General features: G+C 38.4%; 1 protein-coding gene across 1 annotated transcript in view; it reads right to left on the bottom strand.

The window, feature by feature from the left end:
- SLC25A21 (solute carrier family 25 member 21) overlaps positions 1-27,517 on the bottom strand; it is a 506,446-nt gene that overhangs the window by 126,048 nt on the left and 352,881 nt on the right. The window contains exon 3 of the mRNA XM_050799224.1: positions 16,675-16,758. Within this exon, the coding sequence (XP_050655181.1) occupies positions 16,675-16,758 (84 nt within the window). The remainder of the gene's footprint in view (positions 1-16,674; positions 16,759-27,517) is intronic.

Here is a 27,517-nt window from a genome sequence, read left to right as displayed (position 1 = left end):
TTTTTTTAGCTGCATTAATGTTGTTTGTCTTTCATCTCCTTCTATATCAAAATACTTTGTATACTTCAGGGAACTATGTCTCACACCAGAGAGATTAAGAAATATTTAATAATGAGATTGTCCAGCATTATAAAAGGAGCTGTTCATTTTAATCTTCTGTCTGAAATGAGCAGCTCTTTTTCTTCTAATAGGGAGAGAAAGACAGAGAGAGAGAAAGAGAAATCGATTAAACAAATGAGATTAAAATAGGATATGAGGGACTTAGAAATGTAACCTGGGTGAATAAAGAGTTTGAGGACAAGAGAGCTAAAGGCAAATGTATTGGGAATCTTCAGGTCTGAATGAATACTCCCTTTGTTCTATACAATAAATGTATGATCTTCCCTGCCAAGGCTGAAAGAAGATGGATTTCCCCAGGAATGCCCCATCACTGGAGAAGAGATGTGCCATCAAAAGCCATCATGCTCTGAGGAGGTGTAGCAAAAAGATCAAACGTTTAAGACAGATGATGGGGTAGAGGAAGGAGTGAAGACAAGAATGTAGAAAGGTAAAGTGCCAGCATTCTGAGAATGAGATCCACAAACATGAAAGAAGGAAATTGAGGGTGTCAAACTTAAACCCATGGTTTGTATCTTGTGGCCCTGAGCAATTTGGAGTTTAAGGAGAAAGTTGGAACATTCTATTCACCATGGTGGTGTTTCTCATATGTCAAACATGCACAACAGAGCCCATGCCAAAATATATCAAGTAGTGCCCTGGCATCCTGAAGAAACATTTGAAAAAAATGTAAAGGTCATATTATAAGAAGAGTTTAGCGCCCTAACTGATGTCACCAACCAATTTGGTTTCTCAGTTTTCCATTTATTTTCTAAAGCTATAAAGTAGCCACTTAGTGAAAAAAGAATAATTTATGTTTTTTTAAGTTTATCTTTTAAAATAGAGGTTAAGATCTGGACCCAGGTTACCTGGGTTAAAATTCCTACAACCTACGGGAAACTGGACAAGTGACACAAACATTTTGACCTTGGCTGACTCATCAATAAAACAGGAAGAATTGTAGTTCTTCCCCTATAGGATTGTTGCGAGGACTAAATGAGTTAGAGCACTTAGCAAAGCACTCAGCACCTGGTAAGTTATTGTTTTAGTTGCTTAAAATAAAATTTTAAAAATGTTATTTCTCTAACCAAAAATATATGTATTATTATTATTCCTCAAATAACTTGATCAACTAAGTACAATATTGAGTACCTACCAGCAAATACTAGAAGGATAAAACATTAAAAGTCTTACTTTTAATGGCAAAAACTGCTATTACTTTTGCATCAATCTGACATTTTCAGGATTTACATTTGAATTCTTTTTTTAAAAAAAGTTTGTTTTTGCAGATCTCAAGTTTCTGGTGAAATTTTCCATCTTCTACTTTCTTGAGCATAATTCTTATAGCTTTTTAAAAAAGTCATTCTCCATTAAACATAGAATTATCATGTGCTCCAGCAATCTCACTTCTGGGTATATACACCAAAGAACTGAAAGCAGAGACTCCAACAGATATTTGTACACCAGTGTTCATAGCAGCATTACTCCCAATAGCCAAAAGGTGGAGGCAGCCCAAGGGTCCACTGACACCTGGATATGAATGGATAAACAAAATGTGTTGCATACATACAATGGGATATTATTCAGCCTTAAAAAGGAAGGAAATGATGATGCATGCTACAATACAGATGAACCTTGAAGGCACATTATGTTAAGGGACATAAGCCAGTCAGTCACAAAAGAACAAATATTGTATGATTCCATTTATATGAGATACCTAGAGTAGTCAAACTCATGGAGACTGAACATAGAATGGAGGTTATCAGGGGCTGTGGAGAGGGAGAAATGGGGAATTATTGTTTAAGGGTATAGATTTTCTGTTTGAGAAGATGAAAAGTTCTGAAGATGCATAGTGTTGATGGTTGCATGACATTGACTTCACTTAGGGCCACTGAACTGTATGCTAAAAAAAATGCTTAAAAAGGTAATTTTATGTTATGTATATTTTACCTAAGTAAAAATAAAAAAAATTTAACGTCTCAGTCTGATAATTCCAAAATTTGAATGACTTATTGTCTCTGCTTCTCTTGGTGTTTAGTTAGTTGGTCTTTTTTATTCGAAGACCCTCTAATTTTTTATTGAGTAGAGGACGTTGTGCATAAACATTGAAAAGCCCCTGGATGATGGTACTTTCCTCCAAAGATGGAATCATTTTTTTCTCAGCAAGCAGACAGATTACAGAAAACCACCTTCATTTTGCTGAGGGTGGGTTTTAGGCTTTGTTAGGGACAACGTATTTATGCTTTGTCCCTATTCCTAAGGCAGAGCTCTTACTCTTGGGAGTGGACATTCTGGGCCTCAACTGAACACCTGGGGTGCTTACAGAGCCCTTCCACCTGGCTGGACTTGAACTCCAACCCTTGCCTCCTCAGCATCAAGGGGCTGTTGAAGTCTCTGCTCATCTCTATAGCTTTCCAACTGCTGGAGTGTTTCCCCCTGGGTTTCTTGGAGTTTCCTCCTGCTCATATGTGGCTCAAGAGATGGCAAATGCCTCAAGGGGAAATTGCATATAGATCTTTGGGCTCTTGTCTTAGCAGTTTCCCTCTTCACTAGGATCTTTACTTCTCAGGTCTCAGACATTTGGCATCCCTGAACACCAACCTACAACCCCCTCCTCAGTCCAGAGGTGGTTTTGACTCCTTCCCCCAACACTTCCCACAAGACTTAGCAAAGCCTTTAGGTAAAAAGCCTGGGTGAAAGTAGAACTTACTTCTCTAGGCTTCCTTCCCTCAGGTCTTGTAGCCTCCCATCAGTTCTGCATGCTTCGGTAGCTCTCCAATGCCTTCAAAAGTAGTTTTGTGTATTTTGTCTATTGCTTACTGTTATTTTCAGCAGGAGGGTTCTTCTGATGCAAGCCACTCTGTGCTGTCTGAAACCAAGAGTCTCTATAATATTATCTTTCAAAATCCTAACTCAACCTGCCTCTTATTTCACTTCAAATGTTCTTTTGCTTTTACTTACTTCATTTTTTAATCTACTTGAGTATTTGAGTTTTATGTATACAGTTTTTGTCCCTCTGCTTATTCAACTCTAGACAGGAAGTGCTTTAAGGAGAACAGTAGTGAAGACAGAACACGTTCAAAGAAATGGAAGCAGACAGTTTGCATTTCACTTTGGTCTTCCTCAGCCTTCACAGTTTCCCTAATTAGACTACTCCCAGTGCCGATCAGCATCATTTGCCAGCGGTGAAGTGCCCGAATCTAAAAACTACATGCCAAAATCTAATGCCTCACCTTCACACACCTGCATGGCCATGAAAATCATTCTACTGTTTTCCTGAGATTGTTATAAAGATGTTACTCTTCTGGGGTTATAGACAAATTATCATGTTTAGAATTTTGGTCTTAATGATACCATGGGTGTCATAAATTTTCTTGCTCTTTGTTTTGATTTGATTATACATTTTTTAATATTAATATGTCCAGAATAGCTAAGCATATGAAACTAGTAATTATTTAATTAAATTCAACAAACACAAATTGGGTGATGATTATATATGATTATATATAAAGAACTATGTGATACACTATAAGAGCCCCAAATATTATTTCATCAGAGTTCTACATATTTACATAACAATGAATAGTTACAAGTAATTGGCTACAATATAAGGTACTAAAAATAAAACTAGCTAACAATCATTATGTGTATATTTATATGCCATATATTAATACTGAGTGCTAGCAACGCAATAAAGTAAGTATGGTTATTGTCTCCATATTACAAATGAAAAAACTGAAGTACAACGAGGTTAAGTAATTTGTCCAAGGTCCCAAAACTTCTAAGTGGAATTCTAATCCAGGTCTCTTTGATCCCCAAGATAAGTGTTGTTATAGAGGAACAAAGTGCTACAAGAGAACAGAAGGAGGAAATTATTTCCCTTTTGGAAGATGAGAGACATCAAAGAGAAAACAGCACATGAGCTGGACGTCTTTGGATGACTGGAATTTCCACAGGTGGAAAGAAGGGAAAGGACATTCTTGGCTAATGAATATGCATGAGAAATATGCATAGAAAAATTGTTTCAGGAGTTATAATTGTTCCAGAAGGGCTGGAACATAAGAGGTATCTAATGATATTGGGTAAAATAAAGCCTGAAAGATTCAAACCAGACGGTAAAATTTTTTCCAACACTTAGTGGTAAAATCTTATCATCATATAATATCTATGGATCAGGAACTTGGGCATTGTTTAGCTAGGTGCCTCTGGAACGCCAAACACTAGAAAGTCATTGAAATTTCTTCTTACTCATCACCCACATCCATTGTCAAATCATTGTAAAGAGTTTAATTATCGGCATTTTTCTCTCTAATGAAATAATATCTTATACTTGTCAGTATCTCAGATTCCGTGGAAAAAGACAGAAGGTCTGTGGTAGGCTCTGGGAGAACAGTATGAACACAAGGTTGTAGACAGACAGTTCATGGGGTTAAGGAGTGAACAGGTAGTTAAGAAACATTTTTGAAATGTAACACATATTTTATTTTACACATGAAGCCAGGTCTTTAGTTATCAATATGTCTTATTGCTTAATGAGTTATATCGCAACATTCTTTCAATTTTCGTTCCTTTACAAATAGTGTCAATCTCTGGAAATTTTATTATTATTATTTTTTTATTTTTTTATTTTTTTTTAAAATTAATTTATTATTATTATACTTTAAGTTGTAGGGTACATGTGCATAACGTGCAGGTTTGTTACATATGTATACTTGTGCCATGTTGCTGTGCTGCACCCATCAACTCGTCATTTACATCAGGTATAACTCCCAATGCAATCCCTCCCCCCTCCCCCCTCCCCATGATAGGCCCCGGTGTGTGATGTTCCCCTTCCTGAGTCCGAGTGATCTCATTGTTCAGTTCCCACCTATGAGTGAGAACATGCGGTGTTTGGTTTTCTGTTCTTGTGATAGTTTGCTAAGAATGATGGATTCCAGCTGCACCCAAGTCCCTACAAAGGACTCAAACTCATCCTTTTTTATGGCTGCATAGTATTCCATGGTGTATATGTGCCACATTTTCTTAATCCAATCTGTCACTGATGGACATTTGGGTTGATTCCAAGTCTTTGCTATTGTGAATAGTGCTGCAATAAACATACGTGTGCATGTGTCCTTATAGCAGCATAATTTATAATCCTTTGGGTATATACCCAGTAATGGGATGGCTGGGTCATATGGTACATCTAGTTCTAGATCCTTGAGGAATCGCCATACTGTTTTCCATAATGGTTGAACTAGTTTACAATCCCACCAACAGTGTAAAAGTGTTCCTATTTCTCCACATCCTCTCCAGCACCTGTTGTTTCCTGACTTTTTAATGATTGCCATTCTAACTGGTGTGAGATGGTATCTCATTGTGGTTTTGATTTGCATTTCTCTGATGGCCAGTGATGATGGAAATTTTATTATTTGAATTTCAAAATGTATGTTGACCCGTTCACTGAAAATGTATAATATACAAAATGGTAATTCTCCTTTTGGTTCTTGATTCTTCTAATATAGGAGAGGTTTTATGTAAAAAAATTTAAAAAACTAATTCATCTAACAATAAACTCACAACCTCTCTTTAAGAGTTTCCAAAATGTATCTAACACTTTATCTCATTTTCTGTCATCACTGAGACTGTGACTATGTTAGATTTTTTGGTATCTTGTTTTCCTCTGAGTTCTCTGTGGCCACACAAAGAGAGTGACAAACACTATTTATCAGCAGGACAACCAAGCCATTGTATAACGCTGGCATTTTCTCTAGGATTTGGTGACTATATATTTCAACATATATTGTAATCATGTGATGATTCTTCACTCCCATCTGACAATTCATCTAAGGAACTTTGGTTAAATGCCTTACTTCAATTTTCATGAAGTTTTCCTGGTTATTACCCAATTCATCTTGAGATAGGCCAAGACACCCGCAGGTGAAATAACCGAGTTAAGTTCACTCAGTGAGTCTTAACCTCACACTGTGTCTGGTAACTACCCTTTGGAGATGGTTCTGTCCTAAGGACCACAGGTCCAAACCTCGGTCTCAGAATGATGGTGCCACATGTCAAAAGACATGTGTAATCTAATTCCATTTGCCTAAGACTTTTTTTTAAAAAACAAAACAAAACAAACTAAACCTCTGCATTCTTTGAGTGTTGATATCACGATCAATTTTTCTGGGAATCCCACTAAACCCCTTTCTGCTGAAGTTTTCTTGTACATAGACCAGAAACATTGTCAGCAGTCATACCATCCCTAGATGAAATTCAGCCAACTGAGATGAGATACGTGACAAGGCTTTGAACTCAAAGAAGGAATGGTGTAAACGTGAGGTGCTACTTCTGTGATTGCTAGTACCACTCTTTTGTTATTGACAAAATAGGCAGCATGATAGAGGATGAGGAAGACACTGGATGAATCCCAGCCCCAACAAATACAGCTGTGGAATGCTGGGCAAGTCCCTTAACAACTCTTATTTGTTTCTTGACCAGAAAACTAGAACTGTATTCCTCATCCTCCTGCCTGCTAGGGCTCTTATGAGGACCAAGGAGGTCATATACATGGACACTTCACAAACAATAAAGGACCAAAATGGTAACAGTGGTTTTGAATCTAATGACTATTAAACAATACTATCAGAATCTCCTCCCTTCCTCCAATTCCAAACCACCTGGAAGACTTGCAGGAAAGGCAAAGCTAAAATCATGAAACCAGTCAAAAATGCATTAAGTCATTGACGAAAATAAACTATGAACTCCTTTAACCTTGTCTATGTCAAATCATGCCTAAGTTATTTTCTACAATAAGATAATCAGGCACAGGTAGAAAAGTGCTTTTAGGAAGTTCTCTTTTTCCATCTCATTTGAAAATGTTCGGTTTTAACCACCACTAGAAAAAGGATTTTGGTTTTGGTAAAGCCATACTTTCCCAATAACGTGACTGTACTTCCAGCCCATTAGAAAGCCAGAATAAATTTAAAGTAAGGCCTAAAAATATTTCCAATGGGAAATACCCCATTGGCTATGGAATCCCACCTTTCCCCTCCAGTTTGATTAACACTCCACAAACATGCGGAATGGGAGCTCAGGCTCTGAACTGAAGACACCAACCTTCCTAGAAGAAAACTATTTCCACACAAACAACTGGTCCTCCTTGCCTTCTTGTCAGCACCACACGCTGAGGGAGGCTGTGTTTGGTCTCTTAATCAGGCCTTGCTGACGGGCTGACATCACTGCAAACGTTTTCACTTACTCTTTGGCAACAGTTAAATCCTTGCCAAAGGCCAGTCAGTAAGTCGGAAAGCATTGTGAGAGAGGGGCTGGGGGAGTCGGAGTGTGAGTGTCAGCTAGCAGTCTGTGGTGATGACAGCAGGGAAATCTAGGAGCTGAAACCATTTTAAAGGTCACTCTGTGGCAGAACAAAAGACCTCTGATTTAGAAAAGGAAACAGAACTCTGGGCCATCGAAGCCCTGGGATGCCGCCCTCTGAGCACTCTGCAGATTCATCATTTGCTCCCTGATTGTGAAGACTGGGGAGTAACTGTTACTTTACAACCCAATACAGCTTCCGCCAGCAACTGTGTGGCTTAGCAGTAGTACGGAATAATCTGATAAGATAGAAAAGCCAAATAATGTATCCATGGTCCAACTGCCTGTTGTTTTCAAAAATATTGAAATAAGTCACTGCCTTTTCTTCTTTGGTATTCTTTCTCCTGACCCTTCATCCTTTAATTTTCAACCTTGAATTGCTAAATAATCTCAATGTAAAGTTCTTAGCTACATAACATAACCTTTCTGTAAAAAGATATTACATATACTTGATGACTAAAAATTTATGAATATTCATATGTGGAAGATAGAAAAGTTGATCTCATAGAAGCTGACAGTAGAATAATGGTTACTAGAGACTGGGAAAGGTAGTGAGAAGGGGAGAACAGTTAGAGGTGGGTTAAAGGGCTGGGTGTGGTAGCACACGCCTGTAATCCCAGCACTTTAGGAGGCCAAGGCAGATGGATCATTTGAGGTCAGGAGTTTGAGACCAGCCTGGCCAACATAGTGAAATCCTGTCTCTACAAAAGATATAAAAAATTAGCCAGGTGTGGTGGCAGGCACCTGTAGTGCCAGCTACTCAGAAGGCTGAGGCAGGAGAATTGCTTGAAACGGGGTGGGGGTGGGGGCAGAGGTTGCAGTGAGGTGAGATTATGCCACTGCACTCCAGCCTGGGTGACAGAGCTTTTTAAATTTATTTTTATTTTTATTTTATTTCATTTTTTAATAAAGAGGTGGGTTAATGGGCACAAAACTACAGCTAAGTGGGATGAAAAATTCTAGTGTTCCACAGCACTGTAGGATGACTATAGCTAACAATAATATATTACATACTTTCAGATAGCTAGGAGAGATTTTTAATGTTTCTAATACAAGAAATGATAAATGTTTGAAGTGATAGATCTGTTAATTACTTTGATTTCATCACTATACATTGCATGTACTGAAATGTCACTCTATACCCCTTAAATCTGTACAATTATATCAATTTAAAAAATCAATTAAAATGTATGAGTATGATGTACCAAAGTTAACAAACCATTTTAAAAGAAACACAGATTATTTAAGAATAATAGTAGTACGTCCATGCCTGAATTAAGATAATCTCTTCTCACATTTTCTTTCCGAATCAGGAGAAGACTTGGAAGAAGAAAATGTCTTCAGCCTATGGAAGCCATATTCTAGACCTAGGTCCATCGCTTTTAAGACATGCCAGATAAATTTGCTATAGTTTATTCTCCAAATTCTAACCTATTCTATTATTTTTTTCTTGTCCCCCAACCCCCAACCCCTTTTTTTCTAACTAAAGAGGAAATTTGCTGTAGCATCATTTAAAAGCCCAGGCAGGCCATGGCTGAACTCTGGCAGTGTGGGAGCAAGAGCAGCTGGGACTCTCTGCTTTCCTTGTCATCACCACATAAAAACAAGGGAGCACTCGAGGGAGGTCCAGTGGGTACCAGGAAGGGCCTCTTTGCTAAAACAAAAAGAAGGGGAGTGAAGGCAGTCAAGGCACCACTCACGGAACTCATCACAGAAGTCACAGTGCACATTTGGTGCCTACCATAAAAGGAACTCACTTGGGCAAACCAGGCTTACAAACTCAATCAACACCCAATAATCGACACAAAATGAATCCGCATGGCAGATTATCTGCTCAGGGGTCTGAGACGTAGACCTCATCTGAGTGAAGACTCAGCCAGCTGTGAACTCCACTGGATCTATAGTCTGATAAAAGCAACCAGTCCCAGGATCAGGAAATAGTGATGCCAGAATCATCCGCTGCATTCCAGCTTGGCAATGCTGGGTGGATGAGTTGGTCTCTGTTAGATGGTGCAGGAGAGTTGAGAGGGGAGAGAAAAAGCAGCAGCAACTACTGGACTTCATGAAGTTGGAATTTTGTAAGTTGAAAGTTTAGGAGGAGAATGCTGATTGGTCAAGTAATTAGATTCCCGGCTGTGGGCAGAGTCAGCTCTTCCGTTGCTTTTTCAAACCAATACCCCCGCACCCACACTTCCACATGAGGGTGAGGGACGGTTTCCAGAGACTACTTTACTCAGGGGGGGTTTCTACAGGGACAGGTCTTTCTATTTTCAGACAGCCTATTTTCATGACTTCAAAACCACCCAGTCATATTAGTTTAGGTAAACCACTTTTTAAAAAGTAGACCTACTAAGACATTGAATTGAGCCAAACACTTTGGAGTGAGTCCACTGATAAAAAGAAAATGTCCAAATCTTACTAAGTTGTAGAGCTGTGGGCATCCCACTTCCTTTGTCTGTGTCACAAGCCACTCATTCCCCTTCTTAATGAAAACAAGAGGGAGTGATTATACCTCCTGGGGCTGTGCCATTTGTGCCGTCTGAAAGGCACTTAAATGAGTGGCACATTATCTCACACATCTGGAGTTTACCAAATTAGCCAATTATGCTTGAGCTCATAAAACGAGGCCTTAAATGTCATTTAACTAGAAAATATTATAATCACCAAGTGGTCTGATTGTAAGATGATACTTGGGGCAGCATCAGTGGTTACAGAAAACAAATCGTGAAACAAAACACAGTTCAAATGCCCCCCAAATGCAACCACATATTTTCTACAGCAATTCTTTCTGAAGAATACCATATTTCTGAAGGCACCAGCAATCAACATGTTTCTCATTTGAAGCTAAGCTTAATCTGACCTAGTTGTTTCCTAGTTATTTGCCTTGAGCAAACCAATGCCCAAGAATTTTTCACATAAGAGAGCTAAGAAACAAACAGGATGAAAATTGACTGACTGAAAACCATGAACTTATCAGAAATACAGAGCTAATTACAAAGGATGGGGCAACGATTAGATTGAGTCTTGAGTTGCCAGAGCTTTGTAGTGCTGCCTCAGAATCATCAAGATTTGCTTGACTTAACATATACTGGTCTCAGAGCTTTCGTACATTACTTAAAGAAGACATAAAGCTGCTTTAAGTCGCTGTGTGATTTGAGGCTAGGAATATCAAAGACTTCAGAATAGCCATTTAAAGATTAGCCATTTACAGCCATTATTTCCATATTGTCTTCTTTCCAGCCAATAAATAACAAATTTGATTATTTTGAAAGATCAAATACAGTCTAACGGAAAAACCACGGTTATACCTGCGTGGCTTTGGGTAAGTTATTTAACTTCAGTTACCTTATACAAAACGTGGGCATGAGGATTCTATGTTGTGTTAATAGTGCTGTGTTGATAAAAATGTATGAAAAAAAATCCTAGCATAGTTCATGGTACACTGAAGAAAATAAATATTAGTTTTAAGTCTTTCTCTACCTACATTACCAGAGTATCTTGAGTTCTGTTTAACTCCTATTTTTGCCTTATTTCAGGAAGAACAACCATTGAGCACTTTCAGAGGAGGCAGAGTGGGAGTAGAGATGGGAAGACTGTCCTGGGTTTACACTGACATAATGTATAGTCCCCTCACCCACCTGTGAACATTTCAATCACTCTTTTTAAAGGAATGACAAGTACAAAAGAGATAGGCCAACTTTCATAAGATGCTCTGAGGTAAAGGGAAGTGAGGCATGATGCATGGACACATGGCAAATACCATGATACCAGCCACTGTTTGCCAGGTGAGTTTACAAAACCAACCCTATTGGTTTTATTTTATTTATTTATTTATTTTTTTTAGACGGAGTCTCGCTCTGCCACCCAGGCTGGAGTGCAGTGGCCGGATCTCAGCTCACTGCAAGCTCCGCCTCCTGGGTTCACGCCATTCTCCTGCCTCAGCCTCCCAAGTAGCTGGGACTACAGGCGCCCGCCACCTCGCCCGGCTAGTTTTTTTTTGTATTTTTTAGTAGAGACGGGGTTTCACCGTGTCAGCCAGGATGGTCTCGATTTCCTGACCTCGTGATCCGCCCGTCTCGGCCTCCCAAAGTGCTGGGATTACAGGCTTGAGCCACCGCGCCCGGCCTAACCCTATTGGTTTTAAAGGCAGCTAATTAACTAGGCTGTATCTTTATGTCTTCTGGGCTCACTCTACTATAGTAGATGGACCTATTAGTTTATTTCTGTCAAACCAGAGACAGATGAAAAGTTGTGGTGATGATGAAGGTACTCGCAACAGTGATATTTCTTCACTGCCTTCATTTTCTATGAGTTCTCTCTTCTATGTTATAGAAAACAGCCTCTTTTGTAAAAATTAGCTAAGTGTGAGGATTCCCTATAATAAAAATCCTTACCTGGAATTTGGAATGCCTCTCTTTTTAAGCTTTAACCTCACTTCTGTAAAGCTGTGTTAAAAAACCATGTCTTTCATAAGACATGGTTTTTATTAAAAAGTACAATGTATCTATGCTTTTTAAGAAGAAAAAGAATGTTAGAAACAGTAACGGGATTTGGACTCATGTCTGTTGAAAGCAAGTGAATTCTGAGCAGAGAGGTGAGGAATTGCATCTCTAAGAATGGTGGAGAGAACTGTTTCATTTTCTTAACGTTGGGGAAATGGGAGATTTGTGAAGATTTTAAGTGTATTAACAGACTTTAATTAATTAATTAATTTTGAGACGGAGTCTCGCTCTGTTGCCCAGGCTGGAATGCAGTGGTGCGATCTCGGCTCACTGCAAGCTCCACCTCCTGGGTTCACGCCATTCTCCTGCCTCAGCCTCCCCAGTAGCTGGGACAGGCGCCCACCACCATGCCCGGCTAATTTTTTTGTATTTTTTTAGGCCGGGCACGGTGCTTACGCCTGTAATCCCAGCATTTTGGGAGGCCGAGGTGGGTGGATCACGAGGTCAGGAGATTGAGACCATCCTGGCTAACACAATGAAACCCCGTCTCCACTAAAAATACAGACTTTAATGTTTTTAAATAAAAGAAAAGGATGAGCTCTCAAAACCTTTAACTTGGAGGAGATAGGAAAAACCAGGAGAGGTGAATTCTCCTAATTATGTCAACAGTCAAAATTGACTAGTGCTATCTTCCCTGCAGGCCACAGGCCAAACTGGCCTCTATGCACCTGAGTAGGAATGACAACATCTTTGAAAACGGAGTAGCTCTCAAAGAAAGTCAAAAGGAACTTCTTTGACTAGGGAAAAAAATTAACACAGTATGTGTTAAAAGGCTTTTGTCTTCTTTTCTTCTCTTTCGTTTCTTTTTTGTTTTGCTTTTTTCTTTCGTTTAACCCAAGGCTATGAAATGCTCTTGCTCTGTGTAAAAATTAACAGGGAGCTTTTTATTTTGTGTTTTTACAATATTTCCATCTCTAAGACTAGAGCTCTCTGGCTTTTGGCTAACAGCATGTCCAGATTTAAAGGCATCACAGGAAGAATGTCAATTTGCTCTAGAAGCAATTATACATACAGGATAGAAAAAGCCCAATTCCACTATGTAAGGACCACACATACTGTATGTTTGTTATATTATTTGATATCAAAGCAGAAGCAGAATCATCAAATTCTTCCCAAAACACACATGAATTGAAGATCTTGGCTAAGGAACTGCCACATCCAATTCAGGAATATCTGTTACAGCTCACAGATCTCAGTAATGCTGACATTACTGTTTTGCAGGAAAGGGATACTTTCATTGGCTACATAATGCACTATGATTTTCTTAACTCTCTTGTCATAATATAAAGGTTTATATTATCAACATAGGGCATTTAGATACCACATCACTAGAGTAATAGCTAGAAGAACTTGTTGACTTTTGTCACTAGGTGACCTCAAAATATTTAATCAAACATCAAGATGATTATCATAACTTCAGAGAGGTTAGTCTATCTTCTATAGACTAAGATAACTCTTCAGTTATCATCTTGTTTCATTTCGCATCGTTATGATGTTGGTGTGATGACTTCCATTCATTTTTAGCATACTTACTGAGTGTCTCTACTCAGTGCCAAACACAAGTGTAAGGAATACAGAGCTAATCGGGACATGACCCTTAGGAAATATATTCTTGGGGTGGGAAAAGGGAGATAGAAAATGAGCTTCATAAACCAGGATGGTGTATGCGATATTTTATATAGCATATGTAAAGAAAAGAGTGGGGAAATAATTCAGCATATGATAGAGAAAAGAGGGTCAGGGAAGGTGAAATGTGAAGTCACTTTTAAATGGAAAGGGATAGTTTCTAGGGGAGGTTTGGGGATTGGGTCCTTCAGGAATAGGGAAGAGCATGGAAAAACCCTGAGAATATGAGAGACCAGAGTGCTGCAAACTGTCTGCTATTCCTAGAGCAGATCTGAGTATGAAGAAGGACCATGCCACGAAAGCTCTGCATACTATGACAAGAAGTTTGAACTTCATACCATGAGGTATATTTTTATATATTTCCCAAATACTCTGAAGATAAAATAATTAAAACAGTATGATGCTGATATAGCTATAGATAGATGAATGAATGAAACAGAATAGGAAATGGAGAATCAAAATGGAAAATTAGAGGGTATATGTGTAGAAGTTTAATATGTGAAAAAGGCAGCATTGGCTGGGTGTGGTGGTTCACACCTGTAATCCTAGCACTTTGGGAGGCCGAGACAGGTGGATCACTTGAAGTCAGGAGTTTGAGATCAGCCTGGCCAACATGGTGAGGCCCTGTCTCTACTAAAAATACAATAATTAGCTGGGCGTGGTGGCGGGCACCTGTAATCCCAGCTACTTGGGAGGCTAACGCAGGAGAATTACTTGAACCCAGGAGGCGGAGGTTGCAGTGAGCCGAGATTGTGTCACTGCGCTGCAGCCTGTGCAATAGAGTGAGAGTTCATCTCAAAAAAAAAAAAAAAAAAAAAAAAAAAAAAACCCAAAAACAAAACAAAACAAAAAAAGGCAGCATTTCCAATTAGTGAGTAAAGGATAGATTTTTTTCAGCAGGTGGTGTTTGGACAATTGACTGACCATTTCAAAATGAAATTTAATTTCTGTATACCACACTGCACATTAAAAATTATCAGCTGGATTAAAAATTGTAATGTAAAAAACTACCAGAAGAAAATATTTATAATCTTGGGGCTAGAGAATTTTTTTTAATGCGACATCATTAGACATCAGGATGGAAAAGATAGATAATATAAAATTACAATCTTTAAAAATCACAAACTTCTGAAAGGTATAAGACACTATAGGTAAGACAAATGACAAGTTGGAAAAATTGTTTACAGTCTACATAATAGTCAAATGATTAGTATCTATAATACATAATAAGCACCTACAAATCAATTTTTTAAAAAATCTAATCTAAGAGAAATGGATAAAGGACAAAAATAGGCAATTCGCAAAAGAAATGATGCCTAATGATATGAAAGTATGCTCAATCCCTACAACATTCAAAGGAATGCACTTAGGACAGTTCTATTTTTCATTGGTCAGATGGTAAACGGGAGATACATATCAGTGACAGATATACCAAATAATGATTTATAATGTGTTTGAGAGTGTGTGAAGAAATAAGAAGTTTCAAATCTTAAGGGTATAAAATCAGTACATACTTTTTGGAAGGTAATTTGTCAACATCTCTCATATAAAACATGCATATCATTTGATCCTGCAAGTCCACAGCTAACAATGTACTTTATTGTACTAATATATTAAAACTATAAAAATATGTAAAAGTTATATAAATATATATGTCAATATATCAAAATATACTATATATTAAAATATATAAATAGATACAAATGCACAAAGATAGTATGAAAATATTTATTGCACTATTGTTTATAATAGCAAGAATTTGGAAGCAACCTAAAGGTCTACCATAGAGATTAATAAATTGCAACATATAGATAAAATAAATTACTATGTTGTTAAAGAGAATATACTGGCATGGAAAGATATCCATAATACAAGTTTAACTGAAATAAATGATTAGCAGAATAGTATTTATAGTGTAACCTGGCAAGACAAGTAGTGATCTACAGCAGTTAAGAGCATGGGTTTTAGGGTCAAGCAGACCTAGATTTGATTCCCAGCTCCACTACTCACCAGAAATGTGAAACTTACTAACTTCTCTGAGTCTTCTTTATCTGTCCAATTGGAACGGAACCCAACAGAACCTACATAATACAGTTGTAAGAGGAATCCCTACTACATAATGAAGCTAAATATATACTAGTTATTATTATTCCTGTTACATATTTGAAAGATTATTTTTTCAACAATTTTCTTATAAAAACAACTTCCAAAAGCAAATACAATATTCTTTGAAAAATTATACTGGATAGTTTTTTTTATTATACTTCAAATTCTAGGATACATGTGAGGAACGTGCAGGTTTGTAACATAGGTAGACACATGCCATGGTGGTTTACTGCACCCACCAACCAGTCATCTACATTAGGTATTTCTCCTAATGCTATCCCTCCCCTAGTCCCTCACTTCCAATAGACATGTGCACACATATGTTTATTGGATACAGTTTTTAACTGAATCTAACACATTGAAGATAATTTTAGCCTATATAAACAAATATTCTATTTATTTGATCATTTAATAGATCAGATAATTAATTGGATGCATCGATTTTTTTTTTTTTTAAGACAGTCTTGCTGTCGCCCAGGCTATAGTGCAGTGGCGCAATCCTAACTCACTGCAACCTGCACCTCTCGGGCTCAAGCAATCCTCCCACCTAAGCCTCCCAAGTAGCTGGAACTACAGGTGTGAGCCACTGCTTCCAGCCTTGATGCATCAATTTTTGATACAGATCTGTTTTATTTGCATATTCATAAACTAGAGTGTGAATGCGGAATGAATTTGGACATTATATTACAGTACCAAAATAAAGAACTATTGAGTTTAGAGAGCCCCAGTTATAGAAACTTTAAACAACCCTAGTGGCATAAATTAAAAATTGTCCTCTAGTCATTAAACTACTTATTAATATCTTTTTGTGGTAGTTTCCATTATATAAACATTCAGTTTTCAATCACGTTATCAGGAAAAACATAACAAAGTAGAAAGTTACCCTTTTAAGTATTTTGCCCCTAGTAAGACTAGGAAAATAAACCATTCAAAATGAGAAAACATGTTAAGTAAAAACATATTAAAATGGCTATATGAAGAATATACATACCCTTCCATTTGGAAAATCATTTGAAAGCTGTCTACCAAGCTTTTGTAACTGTTTGGATCAGTTGCACATCTCTGAATCTGAAACCTAGAAGGAAAATCAAACCAAAAACTCTAAGTTAAAGATTTTGCCAAATGGCTTTTCTCATTTTTTAAAGTCTTAGAAACAGCTTTTCAGATTAATCTAGAACATTCTGCTTTGGTATGGATTTTATTCATTTATTAGCATTACATAATCTTCACCTTATTTTCATAGCCTTTAAAATTACATTTCTCTGTAATTTAATGAAATCTATAGAAAAAATGTATTTTTAAAAATTTTTTTTATTATTATACTTTAAGTTCTAGGGTACATGTGCATAACGTGCAGGTTTGTTACATATATATACTTGTGCCATGTTGGTGTGCTGCATCCATCAACTCGTCAGCACCCATTAACTCATCATTTACATCAGGTATAACTCCCAATGCAATCCCTCCCCCACCCTCCCAATAATAGGCCCTGGTGTGTGATGTTCCCCCTCCCGAGTCCAAGTGATCACATTGTTCAGTTCCCACCTATGAGTGAGAACATGCAGTGTTTGGTTTTCTGTTCTTGCGATAGTTTGCTGAGAATGATGGTTTCCAGCTGCATCCAATGTCCCTACAAAGGACACAAACTCATCCTTTTTTATCGCTGCATAGTATTCCATGGTGTATATGTGCCACATTTTCTTAATCCAGTCTGTCACTGATGGACATTTGGGTTGATTCCAAGTCTTTGCTATTGTGAATAGTGCTGCAATAAACATACATGTGCATGTGTCTTTATAGCAGCATGATTTATAATCCCTTGGGTATATACCCAGTAATGGGATGGCTGGGTCATATGGCACTTCTAGTTCTAGATCCTTGAGGAATCGCCACACTGCTTTCCACAATGGTTGAACTAGTTTACAGTCCCACCAACAGTGTAAAAGTGTTCCTATTTCTCCACATCCTCTCCAGCACCTGTTGTTTCCTGACTTTTTAATGATTGCCATTCTAACTGGTGTGAGATGGTATCTCATTGTGGTTTTGATTTGCATTTCTCTGATGGCCAGTGATGACGAGCATTTTTTCATGTGTCTGTTGGCTGTGTGCATGTCTTCTTTTGAGAAATGTCTGTTCATATCCTTTGCCCACTTTTTGATGGGGTTGTTTGTTTTTTTCTTGTAAATTTGTTTGAGTTCTTTGTAGGTTCTGGATATTAGCCCTTTGTCAGATGAGTAGATTGCAAAAATTTTCTCCCATTCTGTAGGTTGCCTGTTCACTCTGATGGTAGTTTCTTTTGCTGTGCAGAAGCTCTTTACTTTAATTAGATCCCATTTGTCAATTTTGGCTTTTGTTGCTGTTGCTTTTGGTGTTTTAGACATGAAGTCCTTGCCCATGCCTATGTCCTGAATGGTATTACCTAGGTTTTCTTCTAGGGTTTTTATGGTATTAGGTCTAACATTTAAGTCTCTAATCCATCTTGAATTAATTTTCATATAAGGAGTAAGGAAAGGATCCAGTTTCAGCTTTCTACTTATGGCTAGCCAATTTTCCCAGCACCATTTATTAAATAGGGAATCCTTTCCCCATTTCTTGTTTTTCTCAGGTTTGTCAAAGATCAGATGGCTGTAGATGTGTGGTATTATTTCTGAGGACTCTGTTCCATTGGTCTATATCTCTGTTTTGGTACCAGTACTATGCTGTTTTGGTTACTGTAGCCTTGTAGTATAGTTTGAAGTCAGGTAGCGTGATGCCTCCAGCTTTGTTCTTTTGACTTAGGATTGTCTTGGCAATGCAGGGTCTTTTTTGGTTCCATATGAACTTTAAAGTTTTTTTTTTTTCCAATTCTGTGAAGAAAGTCATTGGTAGCTTGATGGGGATGGCATTGAATCTATAAATTACCTTGGGCAGTATGGCCATTTTCAGGATATTGATTCTTCCTATCCATGAGCATGGTATGTTCTTCCATTTGTTTGTGTCCTCTTTTATTTCACTGAGCAGTGGTTTGTAGTTCTCCTTGAAGAGCATTCTTATACACCAGTAACAGACAGAGAGCCAAATCATGAATGAACTTCCATTCACAATTGCTTCAAAGACAATAAAATACCTAGGAATCCAACTTACAAGGGATGTAAAGGAAAAAATGTATTTACATCTATTTGTTAGCCAGGCAGATTTGCCCTGAGGCATTTAAGCTTTTTCCTTTTGTGAAAAGCATACACAAATATTATAGATGTTTTAATGTAGAATTCAGAATTCTGAGTATACATATGAAACAATAGTGCTATTTCCTATCTTAATAAGTGTTCCTTGATGGCAATTTAGCACAAAGGTTAAAAATACAGAGTAGCCTGTCTAATATTCAGAATCTAAAAGGAACTAAAACAAATTTGCAAGAAAATACCAAACAACCCCATCAAAAAGTAGGCAAAGGATATGAACAGATACTTCTCAAAAGAAGACACTTATGCGGCCAACAAACATATGAAAAAATGCTCATCATCACTAGGCAATAGAGAAATGCAAATCAAAATCACAATGAGATACCATTTCACGCTAGTTAGAATGGCAACTATTAAAAAGTCAGGAAACAACAGATGCTGGTGAGGATGTGGAGAAACAGGAACACTTTTACACTGTTGTGGGAGTGTAAATTAGTTCAACCATTGTGGAAGACAGTGTGGCAATTCCTCAAGGATCTAGAACTAGAAATACCATTTGACCCAGCAATCCCATTACCTGGTATATACCCAAATGATTAGAAATCCTTCTACTATAAAGACACATGCACATGTATGTTTATTGCAGCACTATTTACAATAGCAAAGACTTGGAACCAACCCAAATACCCATCAATGATAGACTGGATAAAGAAAATGTGGCACATATACACCATGGACTACTATGCAGCAACAAAAAAGAGTAAGTTCATGTCCTTTGCAAGGACATGGATGAAGCTGGAAACCATCATTCTCAGCAAACTAACACAGGAACAGAAAACCAAATACAGCATGTTCTCACTCATAAGTGGGAGTTGAACAGTGAGAACACATGGACACAGGGAGGAAAACATCACACACTGGGGCCTGTCGGGGGCCGTGGGGCAAGAGGAGGGAGAGCATTAGGACAATACCTAATGAATGTGGGGCTTAAAACCTGTAAGACGGGTTGATAGGTGCGGCAAACCACCATGGTGCACGTATACCTATGCAACAAATCTGCACATTCTGCACAGGTATCCCAGAACTTAATATTAAAAAAAAAAAAATTACGGAGTAGCTAATAGGGCCTAACTTTGATCCTGATTGTAAATTTGGAATTCATTCTGGCAGGCAGGAGTCTGCATTTGAAGCAAGAGTTGGGGTTGTATATTGGGATTGTATTACTCTACAGTTTACTATCACTACTCCATGATGGAACAAGATTGATCATTCTGGGTAGTTCAGGCTACCTGGATCTTCAGAGAAGCATACTGTCCTGCATATAATTAGAGCTCAATAAACATGTGCCCCATTTTTGAAAGTTAAATTCTTTTTTCTTCTTTTTGCATATGATCATGCATCTCTGAACTCTTAGCCCTCCAAATGTGGAAGTTTCCAGTACAAGGGTTTTATCTTTTTGTTTTGTATTTGCTCTGGAGTTTGTTTCTTAAGAGGTTTATAACAAGTACTCTCATTTCTCCCATACCTGAGTTCTCTATACTTTGGGTTCTTTAGCCTGCCTATTCCTTGTGCTTTACTTTATTGTTCCTGTTGTAAGTTAGGGCTCTTGTTCCTTCTGTGGGAGGGAATTCCCTCCACAATTTTACCTGCTTTTGAAAAAGAACTTTTCAAAAATACTTCTGATGTTATTTAGTTCAAAATGCTTTTCTTAGATTGTTGGCTTGATGATATGAACGCAACGTCTACTTCTAGGAATAATATATTTTATAGTTCTAGGCCTCACAGAATTATGCTGCAAACTGACACATATCAGACAGAAGAATGAATGTACTGCTTTGACTGAAGTAGTTGGGCATATGGCCAGAGTGAGTGTGGTATAATACTGAAAAGCAAAGCAAGGCTGGAATTACATTTGGTTTTGTAAAGTGAAAAGTTGCTACATGTGTTTGTGAAGAAGTACTGAAGAGTACTGTGAAGAAGTTTGTGAACAGTACTGTTCAGAGACGTGGGAGTTCAGTCTTCCAGCAGAGTTCTTTGCAATACAAATCTCTAAATGAGTACCTATTGACCAATTGGATGGATTAGAATGGGAGTATGGCAGAGAGAACAATCAGGAAGGAGATACGATAGTCTGGGTGAGAAATAATGGTGCTAGAATAGAAATAAAGGCAACAGGAATATAATGAAAGGGGCAAGCTTGTTGGGTAGTCCTTTTTCTCCATAATTTTTTAAAATGACACATTTAACATATTCTCCTCTTTTTTTTTTTTTTTTGACAGAGTCTTGCTCTGTACCCAGGGTGGAGTGCAGTGGTGCGATCACAGCTCATTGCATCTTTGAACTCCTAAGCTCAAGCCCAAGGGATCTTCCCACTTCAGCCTCCTGAGCTGGGACTACAGGCATGCACCATCATGACTAGCTAATTTAAAAAAATTTTTTTGTAGAGGTGGCGTCTTCCCTTCTTGCCCAAGCTGGTATGGAACTTCTGGGCTCAAGCAATCCTCCCACCTCGGTCTCCCAAAGTGCTGGGATTGCACGCATGAGCCACTACCCCTAGACAACAAATTACTTTGAAACATACAGAGCAATTTCCAAAATATGACTTTTGTTCAGTTCAAATAAGAATCTTCATTTCTGTATTTGCATATTTGTAACCTATATTCATTGTTGAGTATAAAATCCTTTCTTACATCTAGTGGGAAAAACCAAGACTCTAACTGTTTTTTTAAAAAATTATTCAAAATAGTTTTATATATTATGAAAGTATTAGATAAGCATAGATGCTTTTCATAATATCTGTAATAAGCTTTAATTAAGTTCATTTATCTCAGTAAATTCCTTTCTAGATGTATTTTCCCAAATTACGAATTATTTTCTTAATGTGTGCCATATGATTTAAGATGCTACAGGTTTTAAAAAACCCAGGGTATTACCTTCAACCTCAAGACGCACAAGAAAGAAATATGAAGAAAAAAGATAACGATATAAGAGGAAATATGCAAAACGTGAAGTAGCATCGGCACCGGGTTGTCCAGGTGTTCACAAGGGGAGCAATTACCGCTCTCTGCAGAGGGTCAGCAAGGGTTTCAGGAAAGAGAAGGATTTGAGCTGACTCCTCATGGGAGTCAGAGAGTAAATCAGGAGGAAGCATTCCAGGTGGGGAGATGACAGGAACAATAGCCAGTAATGGAAAGCTGTCCTTTCTAACGGGGAAGCGAACACCACAGCCACCAACCCCGCGTTTCCTTCGGGAAAATGTCACAGTACTCTGCTTGCTGCACGCACTTGTTTGCTCAGGGTGCATGGAGACCTGAAGTGGTTTGGTAGAAGGTATATAGGAGCCAAAGTCAAAGCCCAGTATAAAGCACTTGACCTTTTCTGCTGCTCAGGTCAGCACTTCAGCTACCTCAGGATGGCCATTGCACAATTGCACGGCCCTGGTTCCAGATGGGTCTGTGAACAAGTCAGCAGATGGGCCAGGCAAGCGTGTCCTATGTCTAGACATTCAACCTTAGCCTTTCCTTCCCTTCTGTGGTTAGAGATCTCAGCTTTGCCTATGATATCTGCATGCCCAGGTAATTCCCAGGTGGGTTTTCTGACAGCTTGTGCAAACGTGAATACAGAGTATGATGATTTCACAAGTCTAGGCACTTCACTCACTAGTTGCGATTTCTTTTTCTCTTTGCAGAACCAAATAGATCATATTTCCTATCTATCATTCATTCAGTTAATAAGAGTTCTTGAACACACTCTTCTATTTGGGGGCTTATAAAGAAATAAGACAAAGCCTGCCTTATAGAAGCTTTCAGTAAGGTGAAGGAGATGTGCAAACAGATGATCACCATAAACAAAACCTATTGTTTAGAAATAGCGTTTCAGAGTATCAGATGTTTAGAAATAGTGTTTCAGAGCATCAGATGCTAGCACCACTCTTATTGGGGATGATTGGCTATTTATGGGTGGGAAATAGTACTTAGCAGAGACAATGGAAGGGAAAGGGAGAGGGGAAATAAAGAAAGACTACCTTTGGGCTACATATCTGCAATTAAACTTTACCCACAGATTTTCGAACAGGCAACAAGAAAGGGCAGTCCATGAAATCCTTGAGGAGTGCTTCATTTAGGAGCTGACTGTCTGATGAGTGACGCTGAGTTAATTACAACCAGGAGCGGCAACATCAAAATAACATTACAGGAGCACAGTCCATAAACCGTGCTGCATGAGCAATGCAAAAGGATGGGCAGGCATGGTAACTACTAATGCCCCAGTAAAGCCTCCCTTCCATTCTTAGCTATGCTAAAGCAGCGAGAGGCCCCATTACACAGGCTAAGGTAAGAACAGTTGTCTCTTCTACTGTACCTCTCACATACATCATATCTACGCTTTGCAGAGAAAGCACTTGCAGTATTTGGTTGCAGTATTTTGTTCCATTACACATGACTTATTCTGATCACAGAGTTATCAACTCTTCTCAGGAATCTGTTTCAAGTTGATATAATTACAGTGCATTTTGGTCAATCATGTAAAACAGCAATTTCCTTCTTCCTCTGCTCTACATTTCAGCAACTTAAAAGGTTTCTCTCTTGGATTGAAGCTTTACATCAGCATGTTCCAAGCTGCATTTTCTGCTAACAAATTCTCTCTATACTCAGGGAGACAATTTTCCAGTTACGTAATACAAACCCTTGTAAAATTACAAAGGCAAAGCCACACCACTCTTGATTGCATTTAGAAGAAAGGGTTGGACTTCTCCATTATCCTAATAAAAGCAGCTTAAATACATATGGAATATACATCTGAGTAACTTCTTTTATTAGAATGGAAACTTGCTGCCACACTGACAGAGTGGACAATGATGTAACCCTTGGGACATATTTGGTGCCTAACATCCGATCAGAATCACACACAAGAGACAGGAGTGTGGCTCAAACCCTAGGCTACATTGCAAAGGAGCCAGATACCTATCTGTGGCTGTTCTCATAGCCAAAGGACTGCACACACTTAACCAATGGGAGGAAACAGGCCCTGTCATTTACCAGCCACAATACTGAGTGAGTTACTGTGGTAACCACCAGGGTAAGGAAGGGCTTCTCAATGTTCCCAAACAAATGTACGAGCATATTTTTTAAAGACAAAAAATGTTTGCACTAATTGAAGCACTTTTTTCTAAATTAGCTGAGAATCATGACTGCAGCATTTTGCACTGTCTTCATTGTGTGCTCAGTGATATTCTATTTTAAACTAGTCTGTGACTCAGTCTCAGCATATATATACCACTTCTGCTTGTTTGAGTACTTCTGAAGATATGGCCAAAAGAAAGATATGTCTGTAAGAAATAAAATGGCTTGGCTGCCTTAAAAGTCTCACGCCTGTAATCCCAGCACTCTGGGAGGCTGAGGTGGGCAGGTCATGAGGTCAGGAGATCGAGACTATCCTGGCTAACATGGTGAAACCTTATCTCTACTAAAAAATACAAAAAAAAAAAAAAAATTAGCTGGGCGTGATGGCAGGTGCCTGTAGTCCCAGCTACATGGGAGGCTGAGGCAGAAGAATGATGTGAAGCCAGGAGGCGGAGCTTGCAGTGAGCCAAGTTCACACCACTGCACTCCAGCCTGGGGGACAGAGCGAGACTCTGACTCAAAAAATAAAAATAAAAATAAATTAAAATAAAATAAAATGGCTTTGCTGCCTTAAAAGTCTCAAGATAAGGTGTTTGAAAATTCTAAAATCTCAAATTTATGCAGTGCCTTTATTTCCAAAGTAATTTTATATCTATCATCTTCTTAATGAATACTGAACGTTCTGGTGAGTGGAGGCTTTAGAAATATATTTGTACACTATACATTATATATGCATATATATGTACATATACTATATATGCATATATACTGTATATATCCATATATAACTTATATATTATACATTTGGTGCAAAAGTCATCGTGGTTTTGGCCATTACTTTCAATGGTGCCTAACACTCAATCTTTTATGGCCAAAACCGCAATGACTTTTGCACCAACCTAATATAACTTATATAGTCCTATCTTTATATGAATATGCAGTAATTGAATTGCAAAGGGTTGGACTGGGGTAGATGATAGGATTTGTCCTGAGGCTACATTTGCATAGCACACACTCTGCTGCTTTTTAGTTAGATCATATGATTATTTCGGGTGCTTTGGGAGAGGGAACTGATGGAGACTGGCAGTGGGAAGCCATTCCAAGCCACCCCTTTGGCACTGCCACCAATCCCTAAGCAAATCAGTGAGATAGGTAAAGAGCATTTCTGGTGTCACCCCTGGATCACTTCTTAGTTCAGTAGCATTCCTGTGCTCTCTTCTGCCTTCTCCCATTCAGCTCTGCTTTTGGAAACACATTCACATCCATCATTCATCCTTATTGTGACTTCTACTTTAATGTGCCATCCGTCAAAATGTGTCCTCTCTTATAGGGATTTCAGCAATCAAAAAGGAGATCAGAAGGTTTGTTTTTGTTTAGGATGAAAATGCAGCGGATCCTTACCACCAAAGCCAGCCTTAAGTGCCACTTTTCCCCCTTCACTGGCAATTTATGCCACAATACACTAGGCTACATAAAAATTCCACTTTTGTGTCAAAGGAGGTGAAGCACTTTGAGGACCCGAGACACAGACTGGGAGCCACTGGTTGCAATTCCAGTGCTGCCACTGACTCACAGTGTAAACTGGTGAGACTTGTAATTTAATCCCTCTGCCTTTTTCCTCAGCAATAAAATGGGACAATTTGATTTGAGGGAGAGCAGCACACAAAATAAAAATAATAAAAATTAATATTTGAGTTTGTTAGCCATAAGGGAGAACAGACCTTGCCTTTTGTATTCTAAAGGCCCCAAATTCCATCCTTTCTAGAGGTGGGAGACTGCTAGGAAAAGTTGTATACTGATGATAAGTGGTGATGAGCCTAATGAAACTCCCTGCAGAGATTTCTGTGAATGTGCCATGAACAAAGATTATTAGTAATTACCTGAATATTACACGTGTTCCTCAATAAACACTTAAGAAGCCCACTAATGAATCAGAGATTAACAGACTAAAGGTTTGCAATTACAGAACACATTAAAAGGATAACTGTAGGAAGATTAAATAAAGATTTTAATTCACTGTAATTAGCCTTTCTTACTGAAATTAGATGTTGCGCCTACAGAGTATGTTTGCTTTCTTATGAGTTGGTTGAGCATAGCCAAAGTCAGACCAAACATGCAAAGACATGTCTGAGGTTTTGAAATTTACGTGTACACACCAACCTCACCAACTCTGGGCAAAGACCCGAGAAAGCACATCTTCAGAAGAATTCCCACCATGTATGTTTGTTTTCCATTTTCTGAAAAATCACCATCCAAGAGGAGAAATAGCATCTTTCCACAGGAGATAAGCACTGGGGCCTGTGCCTTTCTCATCCCTCCAGAAAGAGCACATCAGATGGTGGAAAGATGACACTGCTGGTTTTGAAGATAGTTTTTTTTTTTTTTTTTTTTTTTAGCAAGTACTGGGCAGGGATGGGTGGGGGATGGTTTCCTTCTAATATTTCTCTATGTCCATAGCTTTACTCTTCCAAGTTGAAGTATCTTGTAATGTGAATGGTAGTTTTTAAAAAAATTTAGCTGCGGCGATTTTGTTTTCACTTCAGATTAAATATAACAATAATCCACACTGGCTGGGTGTGGTGGCTTGCGCCTGTAATCCCAGCACTTTGGGAGGCCGAGACAGGTGGATTACTTAAAGTCAGGAGTTTGAGACTAGCCTGGCCAACATGGGGAAACTCTCTCTCTACTAAAAATACAAAAATCAGCTGGGCATGGTGGCAGACACCTGTAATTCCAGCTACTCAAGAAGCTGAGGTAGGAGAATCATTTGAACTCAAGACGTGGAGGTTGCAGTGAGCAGAGATCATGCCACTGCACTCCAGCCTGGACAACAGAGCGAGATTCTGTCTCAAAAACAAAACAAAACACCAAACCAAACCAAAACAAAAATAATAATAATAACTACATAACATTGCCTTAGCACTGACTGAGATCAACAGGGCCTCTAATCATGTTCGAAGGTGTGGTTTATAGTTCCAGACATGAATTTTTGTCTCAGTATTTACTGAGCTCCCCATCTGTACAAGGAACAAGTTTAAAGGTTTGGAGGCCCCAAAGATGAATAACACCCAGGTCCTGCCCTCTAGAATAGAACAAACCAAGGTGGAGGACAGGAGATGTTAGTAATTAACTACACAACAAGGTAGAATATGCATGTTAAATAGAGATTCTAGGAACTTGGTTCACCTGCAATTTAAGCATTGCCTTTGCTTGTTGCTTTCACATTCTAGGCCTGGCATCAATTAACACTCCAGAATAAAGCTAACAAGTCCACCGAGGTCATGGAGTTTGGCTCTATCCAAGTAGTGATCACTGACTGAAGTTCAAAAGCAGTACTCAGACATATTTGGCTGCTTATCAAATTATTCTAAAAATCTAGGGAAAGATAGATACTTTTCCTGATTGTTGCTTAGTCATTTCCGCAAGACACAGAAACCTATACCCGGTTAAAATTAAGATGTTCTTTGCCTGTTTAGAATCTGTATGTCTTTATTAGGTGTAGGTGGGCAGGGGTATGCATTGGCTTAACATTTATATACTGTAAAGGAGACAA

Source organism: Macaca thibetana, chromosome 7 (genome assembly GCF_024542745.1).
Source record: "Macaca thibetana thibetana isolate TM-01 chromosome 7, ASM2454274v1, whole genome shotgun sequence".
Classification (NCBI taxonomy): Eukaryota; Metazoa; Chordata; class Mammalia; order Primates; family Cercopithecidae; genus Macaca; species Macaca thibetana.
Note: the sequence above shows the minus strand (reverse complement) of the source record. Positions and strands in the feature narration are given on the sequence as shown.